Here is a 14140-nt window from a genome sequence, read left to right as displayed (position 1 = left end):
GCACTCTCTCTCTCTCTCAAAATAAAAAAATTAACATTAAAAAAAAGGAAAAATAAATAAAAGACATAAATGCAATTTCTTCCTTCTCCTTTTCTCCTGCCTTTCGAAGGCGGGACTCACCAACTCCTTTGGGATTCTTCGTGTTATACAATTGTTATGATGAACTTTCCAGTAATTTAATCAAACTGTCTCCTGACAGATGATCTGCCCAGGATGCGGTTCAAGTGCCCGTACTGCACACACGTGGTGAAGCGGAAAGCAGACCTCAAGCGCCACCTTCGCTGCCATACGGGAGAAAGGCCCTATCCGTGTCAAGCTTGTGGGAAAAGATTTAGCAGGCTGGACCATCTAAGTAGCCATTTCCGAACAGTATGTATATAATTTTTCATCATCTTACTTCTTAAGAAATGTGTGCATTTACCTGCTTTAGGATTTACTAAATCTCATTTACTGCGGGAAATCTTTTCATACAACTCTACCATATTGGAAATGTTTCCAACTTAATGGTTTTCCTTTACACGTGATGCATAATTTAATATATAATATATATACATTTTTTTTTCTCCTTTGAGACCTTGAAGTAAGAGATATTCTTTTGAGTATCCATTTTACTTTTTTGCTTTTTATTTATTTTTTGGAATATATATTATAATTCATTTAAAATCTAATATGTTTTTGTATACTGGTCTTTTCAAGAGCCGAAGACAATGTAAACCAAAGACATTTGAATGTCTAGGTCAGAGTCACTACTTCAGGTACTCAGCCTCTGCTAGTGGTTCTCGAATCCTTTTCTGAAAGGATCTCAGTCTAGTTTCTACTGTTCAACCTCTGTCCACTATACTCCCTTTTTAGTCTCTCTCTAGTTTATCTGTAGTCTCCTCAAGGAAGGGAGCAAGGTGGGAGATTGAGCCACTTCCAGCCAGGGACAGGATTGTCAGCAGTCAGAAATCTCAGGGAATTTGCTGTTCAGTGCTCTGGTGGGTTAATAAGGTAAGGACATTGGAAAATTACTCTGCTGTTCATCTTGATGCAAGAATGTTTTCCAAAGTCTGTTGTATTACTCATACTTTTATTCCATTTATATGATCTCCTTTTAGCTTTAAAGGACAGTGGATTGGGGCACCTGAGTGCCTCAGTTGGTTAAGTATCCAACTGGATTTTGGCTCAGGTCATGATCTCACAGTTTGTGAGATTGAGCCCCAAATTGGGCTCTGGGCTGACAGCACAGACCCTGCTTGGGATTCTCTCCCTCTCTTTCTGCCTCTCCCCTGTGCTCACTCTCTCTCTCCCTCGCTCAAAATAAATAAATAAAGTTTAAAAAATAATAAATACCGACTTTGGCTCAGGTCATGATCTCGCGGTTCGTGAGTTCAAGCCCCGCGTCGGGCTCTGTGCTGACAGCTCAGAACCTGGAGCCTGTTTCAGATTCTGTGTCTCCCTCTCTCTCTCTCTGACCCTCCCCCGTTCATGCTCTGTCTCTGTCTCAAAACTAAATAAACGTTAAAATAAATAAATAAATAAATAAATAAATAAATAAATAAATAAATAAAAATAATAAATAAAGGACAGTGGGTGACTTAAGGCAATTTCTTCATGCATTGCTTTATAGTTAGTCAGCAAATATATACTGAGCACCTATGCGCCAGTCCCTTTTCTCAGTGCTAGGTATCCAGCAGTGAGTGAGCAAAACAGACAAAATCTCTACCTTCATTAACCTTATGAAGCTGGTTTTTTAAAATTAAAAACAACCTTTTATTATTTAAAGCAATGGAAAAGTATTAAACAAAGTAAAAATAAGAAAAATAAAATACTTTATTTTCACCACCGAAATATACCTTTCTTAACACTTTATCACATGCATATATATGGGTTGTTTCTAACTAAATTAGATCATACTACTTGTGATATTTTGTAGCCTGCTCTCTTTCGTGAATAATCTGCCTTTCCATCTTGGTAAACTTTTATCTGACATCCAGTTCAATTTCGCATTTCCCTGTAGTCTCCCAATACCTTTTACAGCTGGTTTTTCCAAGCCAGTATCCAATTCAGGACCCAGGGATCTCACTGTTAAGTCCCTTAAATATGTTTTTAAGAGAGCATAGTACTCTCAGCCACCCTTTTTATTTCCATAACACTGACTTACTTGAGATATCAAGATAATTGTTTTATAAAATAACCTACCTCTTGATTTCTCCGCTTGCTTCCACATGGTGTCATTTAGTTTGTTCCTCTCTCCCCCCTGCATTTTCTATAAACTAGAATTTTTATCTAAAGTCTTAATGGATTCAAGAAAAATACTTTCCGGGGCACCTGGGTGGCTCAGTCGGTTGAGCGTCCGACTTCGGCTCAGGTCATGATCTCCCGGTCCGTGAGTTTGAGCCTCGCCTGGGGCTCTGGGCTGACAGCTCAGAGCCTGGAGCCTGCTTCCGATTCTGTGTCTCCCTCTCTCTCTGCCCCTCCCCCATTCATGCTCTGTCTCTCTCTGTCTCAAAAATAAATAAACGTTAAAAAAAATTAAAAAAAAAAAAGATTGGTCATTAAGCTAGGTAATGATACCATGATCCCACCGTTGTGCAGTTAAAGATGCCACCACGTGATTAGAAAGGACTCTATGTGGAACTATTTTGGCATTATGCTATATCCATTTCTTCATCAAGCATTCATTTAATGAGATTAACAGCAGTTGATAAACTCTGCCCAAATTATTAATTTTACTTGTGGTATGATTTACTGATTTTATCATTTCTTCTACATTATTAGCCAGAATTCTATAAAGTAAAACCTTCCCTCATCACCTGGAACTACTTGGTTACTTTGACATACAGTTACTACAGGAGAAACAGGATAAATATTTAATTCTTTCCCTTTAATTATCAATTTTCAAAATAAAGAGTTGATTAAATAGCAGTTTCAAATGGTAATATGAGTTTTTTCTGGCTTTATTTTTTTTCTAAATAACATACAGTCTCATGAATTTTCATTGGTTCATTGTGTTTGGGACCACAACAATTATTATTCTTTTTGATACTTAAATTTTCAGTTTTGTCCAGTTGGACGACTTGAAACTGGTTCTTGTGTCCCTTTGTCATAAGTCCATTAAATATTCAAGGTGGCCTTATTCTCTGGCCCCCAAATTTCCCTGGGCTCACCTTGTATTTTCCCTGTCACAAAACTGGAATCAGCCATTTCTCAAAAGACCTGTGGTTCCTTTTAATGGGGAATGAAATTAGAAACCAAACGTTGGACACCTGGGGTGCTCATTGTTACTATGGTGTCATTCCCCTTAGATTATTTCAGTGGACAGGGGCACTGTGGTGGCTCAGTGGGCTGAGCGTCTGACTTCAGCTCAGGTCATGATCTCACAGTACGTGAGTTCGAGCCCTACGTTGGTCTCACTGCTGTCAGTGCAGAGCCCACTTCAGATCCTCTGTCCCCCTCTCCCTCTGCCCCTCCTCTGCTCGTTCTCTCTCTCAAAAATAAATAAACATTTAAAAAAAAAGATTATTTCAGTGGACAGAGCTGGAAGATACATGTTTTTAAAATAATGAATCCATGGGGAACCTGGGTGGCTCAGTTGGTTAAGTGTCCGACTTCGGCTCAGGTCATGATCTCACAGTTCGTGGATTTGAGCCCCGCGTAGGGCTCTGTGCTCACAGCTTGGAGCCTGGAGCCTGCTTCGGGTTCTGTGTCTTCTGTGTCTCCCTCTCTCTCTGCCCCTCCCCAGCTGGTGCTCTGTCTCTCTCTCTGTCTCAAAAATAAATAAAAACATTAAAAAAAAAAAGTTAAAAAAATTAATTCATGATGATATATTCAATTTTAACATAATGTTTTATTTAATTTCTTTGACTTCATAATCATATTGGAATTGAAGGGATGGGGGATGAACATGAATCTGTGCCAGAACTTTCTAACAAAAACAGTACCACATATGATACCCATAACATTACTATTTCAGGAGAAATAAAGGTACACTCAAATTGTGTACTTTCAATGTTTACTGATTAATATGTCAGGAGTTAAGTAGAAAATAATAACTATACTGAGTTGTAGTCCTATACATTTTCTTAGATATTTTACCACATTGCATTAGTTTTCTTGGGGTTTTTGGCCATTTGTGTTTGGTGGTGTACTTCCATAGTGTTCTGATTTTATCTAAATGAATATGCCATAAATATTAACTCAACATTATGAAATTAATTATAGTGATTTTTAGAGTAGAACCCATAATCTCTGCTCTGACAGCTATTAAAGAAAGTTACTTAGAGCATGTGGGTGGCTTAGTCAGTTAAGCATCTGACTTCGTCTTAAGTCATGATCTCACGGTTCGTGAGTTCAGGTCCTGCTTCAGGTGAGCCCCACTTCTCTCTCTCTCCCTCTCTCTCTCTCTCTCTCCCTCTCTGCCTCTTGTGGGATTCTCTCACCATCTCTCTCTGCCACTCACTTGCACCCTCTCTCTCTCAAAAATTAATAAAAAAGAAAGAAAGAAAGAAAGAAAGAAAGAAAGAAAGAAAGAAAGAAAGAAATCTGTTTATTAATAAGTATAATCATATAATTACTCATCTTACAACTTTTTTCTAAAGCACTTCACACGTATTAACTCATTTGGTTCTCACAACCCGAGTTGTATTCCCACTAGTTGTTAAGGAAGGAAGCAGGGATAATAAATAGGCTGACACATAGCAGCCTGTGTTGTTTTGACATATGTTGTCGTTTGGACCAATGTCCATTGTGATTGTCAGGCTTCTGTTCTGTTTGGGTGGTACTTCTACCTTGCTAGTTGTTAGATATTTTGACTATCACCCTGGAAGCAGGTTTATATTGTTTTCAGTTACTTGCTTCAAGATACATGGTTAATAAATGACAAAAGCAGGGCTAGAACCCAAGCCTTCCAGTTCCTGGTCTAGTCCTCTTTCTACAGGATCTTTCATTAATAGAAGTGACAAGAGATCCTTCTATCTAAAAATATGTATCCTGGCTGGCTCAGTCAGTGGAGGATGCAACTCTTGGTCTCAAGGTTGTGGATTTGGGCCCCACGTTGGGTTTAGAGATTACTTAAAGATAAAATTTATACACACACACACATATACACACATATATGTATATATATGTATATATATATATATTTTTTAATGTCTCATTTTTTATTTTTGAGAGAGTGTGGGGGATGGGCAGAGAAAGAGAGAGAGAGAGACAGAGGCTCCAAAGCGGGCTCTGCACTGATAGCAGAGAGTCTGATGCGGGGCTTGAATTCACAAACGTTGAGATTGTGACCTGAGCTGAAATCGGACACTGAACTGACTCAGTCACCCAGGTGCCCCAGTTTTATGTATCTTTTTATTGTTTTAAGTTTATTTATTTATTTTGACAGAGCATGAGCAAGCAGGGGAGGGGCAGAGAGAGAGGAAGGGAGAGAGAATCCCAAGCAGGCTCCATGCTGTCAGTGCAGAGCCCAACTTGGGGCTTGATCTCTCCCAAACTGTGAGATCATCACCTAGGCCAAAATCAAGAGTCAGACACTTAACCAACTAAGCCACCAGGCACCCTGTATATTTTTTATTCTATTTTAAAGAGAATGAGAGAGAGAGAGAGAGAGAAAGAATCTTAAGCAGGCTCCATGCTCAGTGTGGAGCCTGATGTGGGGCTCAATCCCACAACCCTGGGGTCATGACCTGAGCCAAAATCAAGAGTTAGATGCTCAAGCAAATGAGCCACCCAGGTGCCCCAAAGATAAAATCTTTTTTAAAAAAATGTTTCGATAAACTTAAATTTGGGACAATGTATTTTTCTTTCTCTAGCTGATAATAATAAATTAACACACAAAACAAGAGGTTTCTCCCTCACCAAAATTAAGGTATATAAAGTCCTTAGAATAGTACATGTGATATATTTAGTGTTTGCAATTATTATTATTCTGGAAGGTGTCCCTTGTTACCTTAGATATCCAAATATTGTTGGATTAAGGGATATGTGAAATTATTAAGCATGTGATATTAATCATAAAAATGTTATAGCCATCATTTAGAGAAAGTTGGTATTTATTTGTGACGTCAGTTTATCATCAAAACCTGTGATCTTTTTCTAATAATTAGACGTTAATTTTAATATTAGTGCTTGGTTTTGGACATCTTAAGTTTATGCACTGGTACCGAGATCTCGAACTATGCCGCTTTTGAAAAATCTTTTTTTTATCGCTATTTAAATCTCTACACAGATTCACCAGGCATGCAAACTAATCTGCAGAAAATGCAAACGCCACGTGACTGATCTAACGGGGCAAGTGGTCCAGGAAGGAACCAGGCGCTACAGACTCTGTAACGAGTGCCTTGCTGAAGTTGGCATAGACAGCCTCCCCATTGATTTGGAAGCTGAACAGCATCTTATGTCCCCATCAGATGGAGATAAGGATTCCAGATGGCACTTGAGTGAAGATGAGAATAGATCATACGTGGAGATTGTAGAGGATGGGTCTGCTGATCTGGTCATACAACAGGTTGATGATAGTGAAGAAGAAGAAGAAAAGGAAATAAAACCCAACATTAGGTAGCTGACGTGTGACCCCACAGAGCTGTGGCGTGTATGCAACTTACATTGACTTCCTGTATCTCTCTCTTTCCATGGTCAGAGTCTGGTTAACAAATTTATCAGACTGACTTAAAAGTAATGACCTAATATAACTTGCATGCTTTCCAAACAGGTCATTGTATCCATTCTGAACTTTGTTGCCCTAAAATATGTTGCTGCACCGGAAAGGAAGACCTAGCTTGAGTTGGCATGATGGATGAACAATTAATCCTCTTTTTTTTTCCCCCCTTTTAATACTGGAAGATCTACTTAGCAAACTTTTCTCAAAGAAAATATTTTAAATAAATTTACCACAACCAAACCTTATGTAAGAGAATTTCAAGGTGTTGCAAAAACACAACCTATGAATACTGAATTTTCACAGGGAACCAGGTAAGAGCACATTTAAGGGTCTGGCACCCAATCTGACTGAACTGATAAGTCTTTCTATTAATTTCAGATCTAAAGCAACCTATCATTATCCCAATATGCTACATATTGTTTTAGGATCATGGCAGAAGACAAATCAAAAATGTTTGAAACGATTCATATTTGAATGTTTTGTCATGAAGTTAAAAATTACTCTTACGTAGTCCGTGTTGTTTTAAAAAAACAAAAACCTCAAGTAGAGGCAGACCAGAGATTACATACAGACCTCATTTTCTAAAGCAGGAACTAATACTGCCTAAAAGTCAAGGTAGTTTGTGAAGATCTGACAATGTAATCCTCTTCCTCTCTACAGGAGAAAAAAACAACAAAAAAACGATACACAAGAAAATTGGAGGTTACCAGTTCTTAAGAATGATTTCTAACATTTATTTTTCTGCTCTATTGTTTTTAAAGTGCTGTCTCACACATTTTCTCACTTAATCAGCAAGGTAAATATTAATTGCCTCTGATTTGCAAATGACAAAATTAAGGTCAGAAAGTTTAAGCTTTGGGACTTGTGACAGACAGGTTTTGATTTTACACAGCCCTCTTCCAACTGTCTCTCCCTGTATTGTCTCTGGAAATGGCAAAGAATTAAAGTCAAACCTCACCAATCTGCAGTAATTAGAAAAAGAAGCCTATCAGAAAGCATGAAAGAATTTAATAATCTCTAACAACATATAATAACTTGAACTAGAGTTATCCAAGAGTGCTCAGTAATGTCCCTACAGTGTCTTTTGACATGTTTTTAATGTCAGGTTATTTATATGTAAATTTTATATATAACACTATTTGAACCAATTCTTCTCTTAAATGCTTTAAGCATTTTTACTTATCTTGTTTATGTAATTTTTCAAAACAAACTTTTCCCCAAGGAAACAAAGGTGAGTTTAAACTCCTCCCCTGTATGAATTAGGGAACATTCTAAACGTACAGTTAAATTGGAGAAGCATTATTTTAGTTCTGAAGATAAAATCTAAATGCCAAAAAAACCTGACCTTACTAAAGGTCACTGCAAGTTATTACAATTAAGCTTGATCTGATTTAATTTTGATAGAGAGAGGCTCTCTATCAAATTATACTGTATTTCTAAATGTCATAACATATGTCAATATGATCCTTTTCATTTTATTCTTTCTCTCATTCTTTCATTAGTGATTGTCCTTTGATACAAGTTGAGGGCTAAAATGGTTAATTTCTAAAACATTTTTTATAAATAGATGACTAACCATTTGTTTTTGTTTTATGGTACTTAATGCTGAGACTTTTTTCAAGATTCCCCTGACGGTAAATTTCCATTCGCTTCAAGACTGGATGGTATGCACTGAGTTCATTGTGCTCCCAACATGACTGTTCCTGAATCAGGAGTCTTAACAATGAAGTTGTATCCAAATGAGGGAGGGAACACTTGTCATCCTCTAGTCTCACCAGATGGTAGCATCTTTTAAAATTATTATCTGATTTTTTAGTCCTTGGAGCCAAGAGGAAAAATGAGTGATGGGAGCTTTATTCATGAGGATGATTAGTGCTTGCATGTGTATGCTCTAATGCACTTTAGTCTGTGATCTAAATGTTCTTTTATGCTGTTCTCTTCTGCATGCGAACATCAGCATGAATGTCAGCAAAGTCCACTGGACACGGTGCCACCAGCACCTTATCTGAAATAATGCTTTCTCATTGTTTATAACAAGCAACAAGCTATCCCCACAAAACAGCCATCAGGCTCATCAAACTAGACAGCTCATCTGTCCTACCATTTTAGTATCCTAAAAGAAAAACATTTGTGACATGTTTGTAAGTTGTAAATAATAACTCCAGATATCATATCATATGTATCGAAGACTTTAAAGACCAGTTCTTTCCCAGAGTGAGACTGTCCAGTAATGGTTTCTGAGAAAACAAAAGTCTTTGGCTTTCAAATGTGGGGAAATGTTACATAGGGGTGTAATCTCTTAATGTAAGCTTAATTTATGCCAAGGGTTTTTTTCTTTTTTTTCATATTAGCAAGATAGCGGGAGTTGGTTAGAACAAAGTTTGCTCTTACAGTAATGCTGTTTATCAGCTGGTGAATGCCTTTCTAACTGTGTGGTCCTCAAGAGTGTGTGGCGATGGGAAGAAGTGTTGCAAAATAAAGCAATACTGCAGTCGTGCCTAGTGGCTGGAGGAGGCAACATGGACTAGATCGGTGGTTTAAAAGATTTTTTTTTTTAACCCAAGAAACCCTTTCTTCAAATGAATTGTTGCAGAGAGAAGCCCACCATTTAAGGTGGGCGAAACCCTAAAATCAGAGCTGCTCTTGCTAAAGCCCTCTGTGAGCCTTTCACCAGACACCTCTGCAGAGCTCAGCAGTGCGGTACTGAAAACCTTGGAACCAGGGAACTCTTTGAATTCCCTTTGAGCATTGCGGTCTTACTTCATTACCTCTGTTACTCACCGTGCTGATAAACTGGTAATCAGAGGGTCTCCTAGAGCAGCAGCTCACAGCCTTCATCTGTACAATATTCCTTCTATAGTTAGCATGTCTTTTGAAGAACAAATTTTTCAACACTGTATTTTTGACTAATGAAATCAAAACAAGCACCGTTACTGCTTTTATGCCACCAAGTCATTGCTTAATGGATGAAGAAAGTTTGGTGTGTCAGTTACTTAAGAGCTCAGACTGAATTCATTAAAGTTATTTTGCTAAGTCATGCTAAGATATATCGAAACTTCCACTCATATTGGATATATATATATATATATATATATATATATATCCTATATATACATATATATCCTAAATTAATTAATACTATGGAAATTTAATACTGTGGAAAATCACTAAAAGTGACATAGTGTAAGATTATTTAACTGGGAAGGCTGATAATAATAGGTACTGGAGGACCAAACTTTAGATTATACATGGAAAGTTCTATGTTATTTTATATTAGAGTGGATCAGTATTACTATTTATCATTTATATAGCATTTTATATTTACAAAGTATTTAATAATTTTTATGTTATTCTCTACATATCTATGAAATAGGACAGTTCTCTCACATGAAAGGTAAAGAAATTGAGGCACAGAACAGTAAAGCAACCTCCCTAAGACAACCCAGTGAAACAATGGCAAAAATAGGAACTAGAATGATCGGATTTTCTGAATCCTAGAATATCAGCTTAATTCACTGAGGTGTGTTGTGTATTACTCGATTTTATAAGATGCCTTTTACAAATAATAGTCAATTGTCTTAAAGTTGACGTCATTGTATGTGGATAAATCCTATACAGAATAAATATTATGTAAAGGATGTGACTTTAGTTATAAGAGTTTTAATGATAAAATTCAGGTTATCACAGAAACAGCACTGTTTAGCCAGTGGCTTTATATATTGTGAAGTATAATTAATATTTTATTTTGATATAGGAGTTTCTTAACTCTTCATGCTAATGGAGCCATGAATAGACCAGAAAAGTGAAATCCACAGAGGATCTATACACTTCGTCTTCTAACATGTTAGTCTTTTCCCTACGGAATTTGTATTGATGCCAACAAAAAGTCAAATATGTTAATAAGTGATAAACCACACACAAGAGAAGCCAAGGGCCTCTTAACTTTTCGAGGCTTTTCAATACTGAAATAGGATAAACACTTTTCTCCATCTCTTTATTTTTTTTCACATCCGTTTCAAAAGCCATTGGATACTTACCACCTTGAGATTGGAAACCAGTGACCAGGGTAATGCCAGTCATCTCTTTACCTTTAGACTTGATTAGATAGATCATTTACAAACATTGTTAAATGGAATACAGCTTACAAAGTATATCTAGGAATTTATTATACTCTGCTTTGCTCTTTCAGATTTCTAGATATACAAATCCATTATATAGTTGCTTGATTTTCCCATTGGGAAAATCTTTTAATCCCTTGTTGATATTATTTACAACCACTTAAATTTCTTCATTAAAGAATAACTTTATATTTACATTTACATTTATATTTATTCAACCCTTAAGGGGAGAAAGGGGAACATTTCTGCCTAGACCATGGTTCTCAGCCTTGGCTGCATATTAGAATCACTTGTGGAGCTTTTATTTATTTATTTTTTTAAGTTTATTTATTTTTGAGACAGAGAGTATGGGCCGGGAGGGGCAGAGAGAGAGTGGGGGATGCAAAATCTGAAGCAGGCTCCGGGCTGTCAGCACAGAGCCCAACACGGGGCTTGATCTCAAGAGCAGTGAGATCATGACCTGAGCTGAAGTCGGATACTGCACCACCCAGGCGCTCCACTTCTGAAGCTTTTAAAAACACAGATGCCTAAGCAAATCACAATCTTTGGCAGATGGGACCTCGATGAGGTATTTTTAAAAAATCTTCCCAGTGTCTTTTGTGCAAAATAGGACCCCTATTCAAGGTTTCCCTCTGTCCTTATAGTTGTCTCAATGGGCATTTGAATCATTTGACCTTCCAGCTTACTGGTTCTCAACCTTATCTGAAAGGAAGATATTAATTTTTGTGAAATGTCAAGATACCATATATGTTTCCTTAAAGTTTTTATTAGGACGAATAATAACACTCTAAATTATTGGGTAGTCTTAAACTAGGCTATTTTTACTTTGGGATACACTTGGGTTTTATTTGATTATGGGTATTGCGTTCTGGGAATTCACACAGTACTTCAGATTAATAAAAACTACATTAGGAATATGTGACTGAAATACGGTATTGAAATTATGTCTTGTTTTTGAAGAAGGAACCAGAACACTCTCTAAGCACTATGGAACTTAATTGCTACACATTAGAATTCCATCAATGAATTGAATTAAATCATTTTTTTATTCAAGTTAAATGTCATACTGGAAAGGTAGGATTCAATACTAAGATGTGTTATTTAAAGAAGGCTGAGGACAAATTAGGAAACAAAAGTAATTTTCTTCCTTATTCTTCAAGTATTACCATTAAAAAAAATTTTTTTTCTTTAATGAGAAGACTTGAGTAGATGCCATTCTCATTCCCACATTTAAGGTTGTGTTTGCGATTCAAACACTATGGGTATATCCCTTCACCAGTATAGTATACACACACTCCCTTGCTTGGTCCCCTGCAAAAAAGAATGTTATCCAATAACGAAGTGGCACTTTTTTGCTTAGTTCAAAAGGTTAAATGCTGGAACACAAAATAGAAATAGATACTGTGCCTTTTGCTGCGTTTTTGAATTGACTTAAAACTTTTTTTTTTCCCTGGGGGAAAAAAATCCATGAGGAACACAACCCTGAAAAGCGGCACCTATAAGCATTAGCACTAGAAGGCTCCAGCATTTGGGGGCCATGTTAAAAAACGAAAGCCTGTTTTTTCTTGCTAACTATCAGCAACATTTATTCGCAGTCAGGTGGGTAAACGGCTTCGTTTTATATCTTCTTTTCAGGGAGGAGTACAGCAGTGAGTAGTAGAACCTTCCTTTTCCTTTTCAGTCCTGTTTTTTTCCCACAAATGCTTTTCCTGGAAAGTTATCACAGAGTCCCGCAGCTAGACCCCAGGAGAGGCCCGCGACCTACCAGACACCCCAAGACTACATTCTAGGGGGAAAACGTAAAGGTCTGCAAAGTGGGCACCAGATTAAAGAGCCCCCATTTCCCGAGTGTCTACTGGATCCCAGTCCTCTGAGGTAGGCATTGGCACCATCCCTGTTTATGACTGAAAAGTGATGCTGGCAGCCCTGGTGAGGACCCAGAGGGGGTCCCAGGGAACCAGTCAAGAGGGTCCCTGGATGCACGCAAGGGTAGAAATCAAACAGGAGCCAGCAGGAGGTGAAAGAGTTTATTGAAGGTATGGAGAGAGTGCAGGTAGAGTGGGAGACTCAGAAAGGAGAGAGCCTCGTCTTTGCTGGGGGCCTGGGGTTTTTATTGAGGATTGTGATCTGGTGTATACTCCTCGCAGGCATCCAGAAACCAGCTAGAACAAAGAGGAGGGCCCAGGAGTTATTCTTTGGAGCCAGGGGGTCTTGACCTGGAACTGTCTAGGCCAGTGGTCTGGAATACGCATACCATAGCTTCCGCTGGTTATTCTCACCTGGTCCTTCCTTAGATGTCATTTATTCTAAAGAAATCATGAACTCCCTGTCCCTAAAAGGACATATGCTATTTGCACGATGAGACATGTGTAAAGTGGGGGTGCGGGTCCTAGCAAGAATAGGAGCAGGAAAAGGAACGAAACGCAGATTTTATGAAGTCCTTCAGTTACCCCTGTCTCAGGAGGAAATTGAGGCTTGAGTAGGTGAATGACTGACTCCGAAGCCATGCTGACTGATGTCCCAGCAGGGATTTGAGCCCACGCGGTGGCACACCCACATGTGCATGCCGAAAGTCGTGGCCACGCCAGGGGCAGCTAGTCCATTTGATCCCGACTTCCGGTTACATTATTGCGAGGTCTGCGACCAGGCGCTTCCCCGCTTGCCAGTTCGGGACCCTCACACACGAACAGTCTACCGAGGCCGCTGCGCACGCCGGTCAGGTGGCTTGGACAGACAGGCCTTGGCGGCCAATGAGAGTCTTAGGCTTCCGCAGCTAAGCCAATCGCAGCCAGGCAAAGGCACGTGGGGCGGAGCCGGACCCGCTGTTGGCCGAAACCCCTGCCACTCCAGAACGCCCTGCTGGTCAGCCTCAGCCAGGACCTCGCTGCTGTTCTCCAGTTTATCCGGCGTGCCTGCCCTTTCTATTTCTTCGCCCCTCGTCCCTCGTTCCCTTAATTTTTAGAGGGTCATAACTCTTTAAGAGAAGCATTAAACAACAAATGTTTTAACGATCCAGCCCTGTGAGGTAGGTGCTATTATGGTAGATGAAGAAACAGGCTTAGGGAAGACCACAGTCGGGAAGTTTCCAGACGGAACTGGAAGCAGAGGCTCTGGCTCCTGCTTCTAAGTATATATTGGGAGATTAGGCATTTATAAGGACTCAGGGAACCCTGTCACGTGCAAGGCAGAGGAATGAAATGAAAAGGGTGGAGGAACACTACATTCCAGGTGGGGAGGCGTACATACGGCCAATAATGATGTGAGGTAGAAAAGTACCAACTGCCAGAATCGTATCAATTTGTCCGTTCAACAGATACCTGAACATCTACCATTTGCAGCCTCCTCCAAACACACGGATCCCTAGGTGGAGTTGAGACAA

At 38.8% G+C, this 14140-nt stretch overlaps 1 protein-coding gene and 1 long non-coding RNA gene across 3 annotated transcripts in view; both read left to right on the top strand.

Moving 5' to 3' along the window:
- ZBTB8A (zinc finger and BTB domain containing 8A) overlaps positions 1–10281 on the top strand; it is a 69217-nt gene extending 58936 nt beyond the window's left edge. For both annotated transcript variants that reach the window (XM_019429888.2, XM_019429889.2), the window contains 2 exons: positions 200–369; positions 6212–10281. In XM_019429888.2, the coding sequence (XP_019285433.1) occupies positions 200–369; positions 6212–6544 (503 nt within the window). In that variant the 3' untranslated portion in view covers positions 6545–10281. The remainder of the gene's footprint in view (positions 1–199; positions 370–6211) is intronic.
- Positions 1–14140, top strand: part of LOC128775654 (uncharacterized) — a 69799-nt gene that overhangs the window by 47571 nt on the left and 8088 nt on the right. The gene's annotated exons all lie outside the window — the stretch shown is intronic.

The sequence above is a fragment of the Panthera pardus genome, unplaced genomic scaffold (assembly GCF_024362965.1).
Source record: "Panthera pardus isolate Hobbes unplaced genomic scaffold, ASM2436296v1 HiC_scaffold_11, whole genome shotgun sequence".
Classification (NCBI taxonomy): Eukaryota; Metazoa; Chordata; class Mammalia; order Carnivora; family Felidae; genus Panthera; species Panthera pardus.
This window is presented reverse-complemented; position numbering and strand designations above follow the sequence as displayed.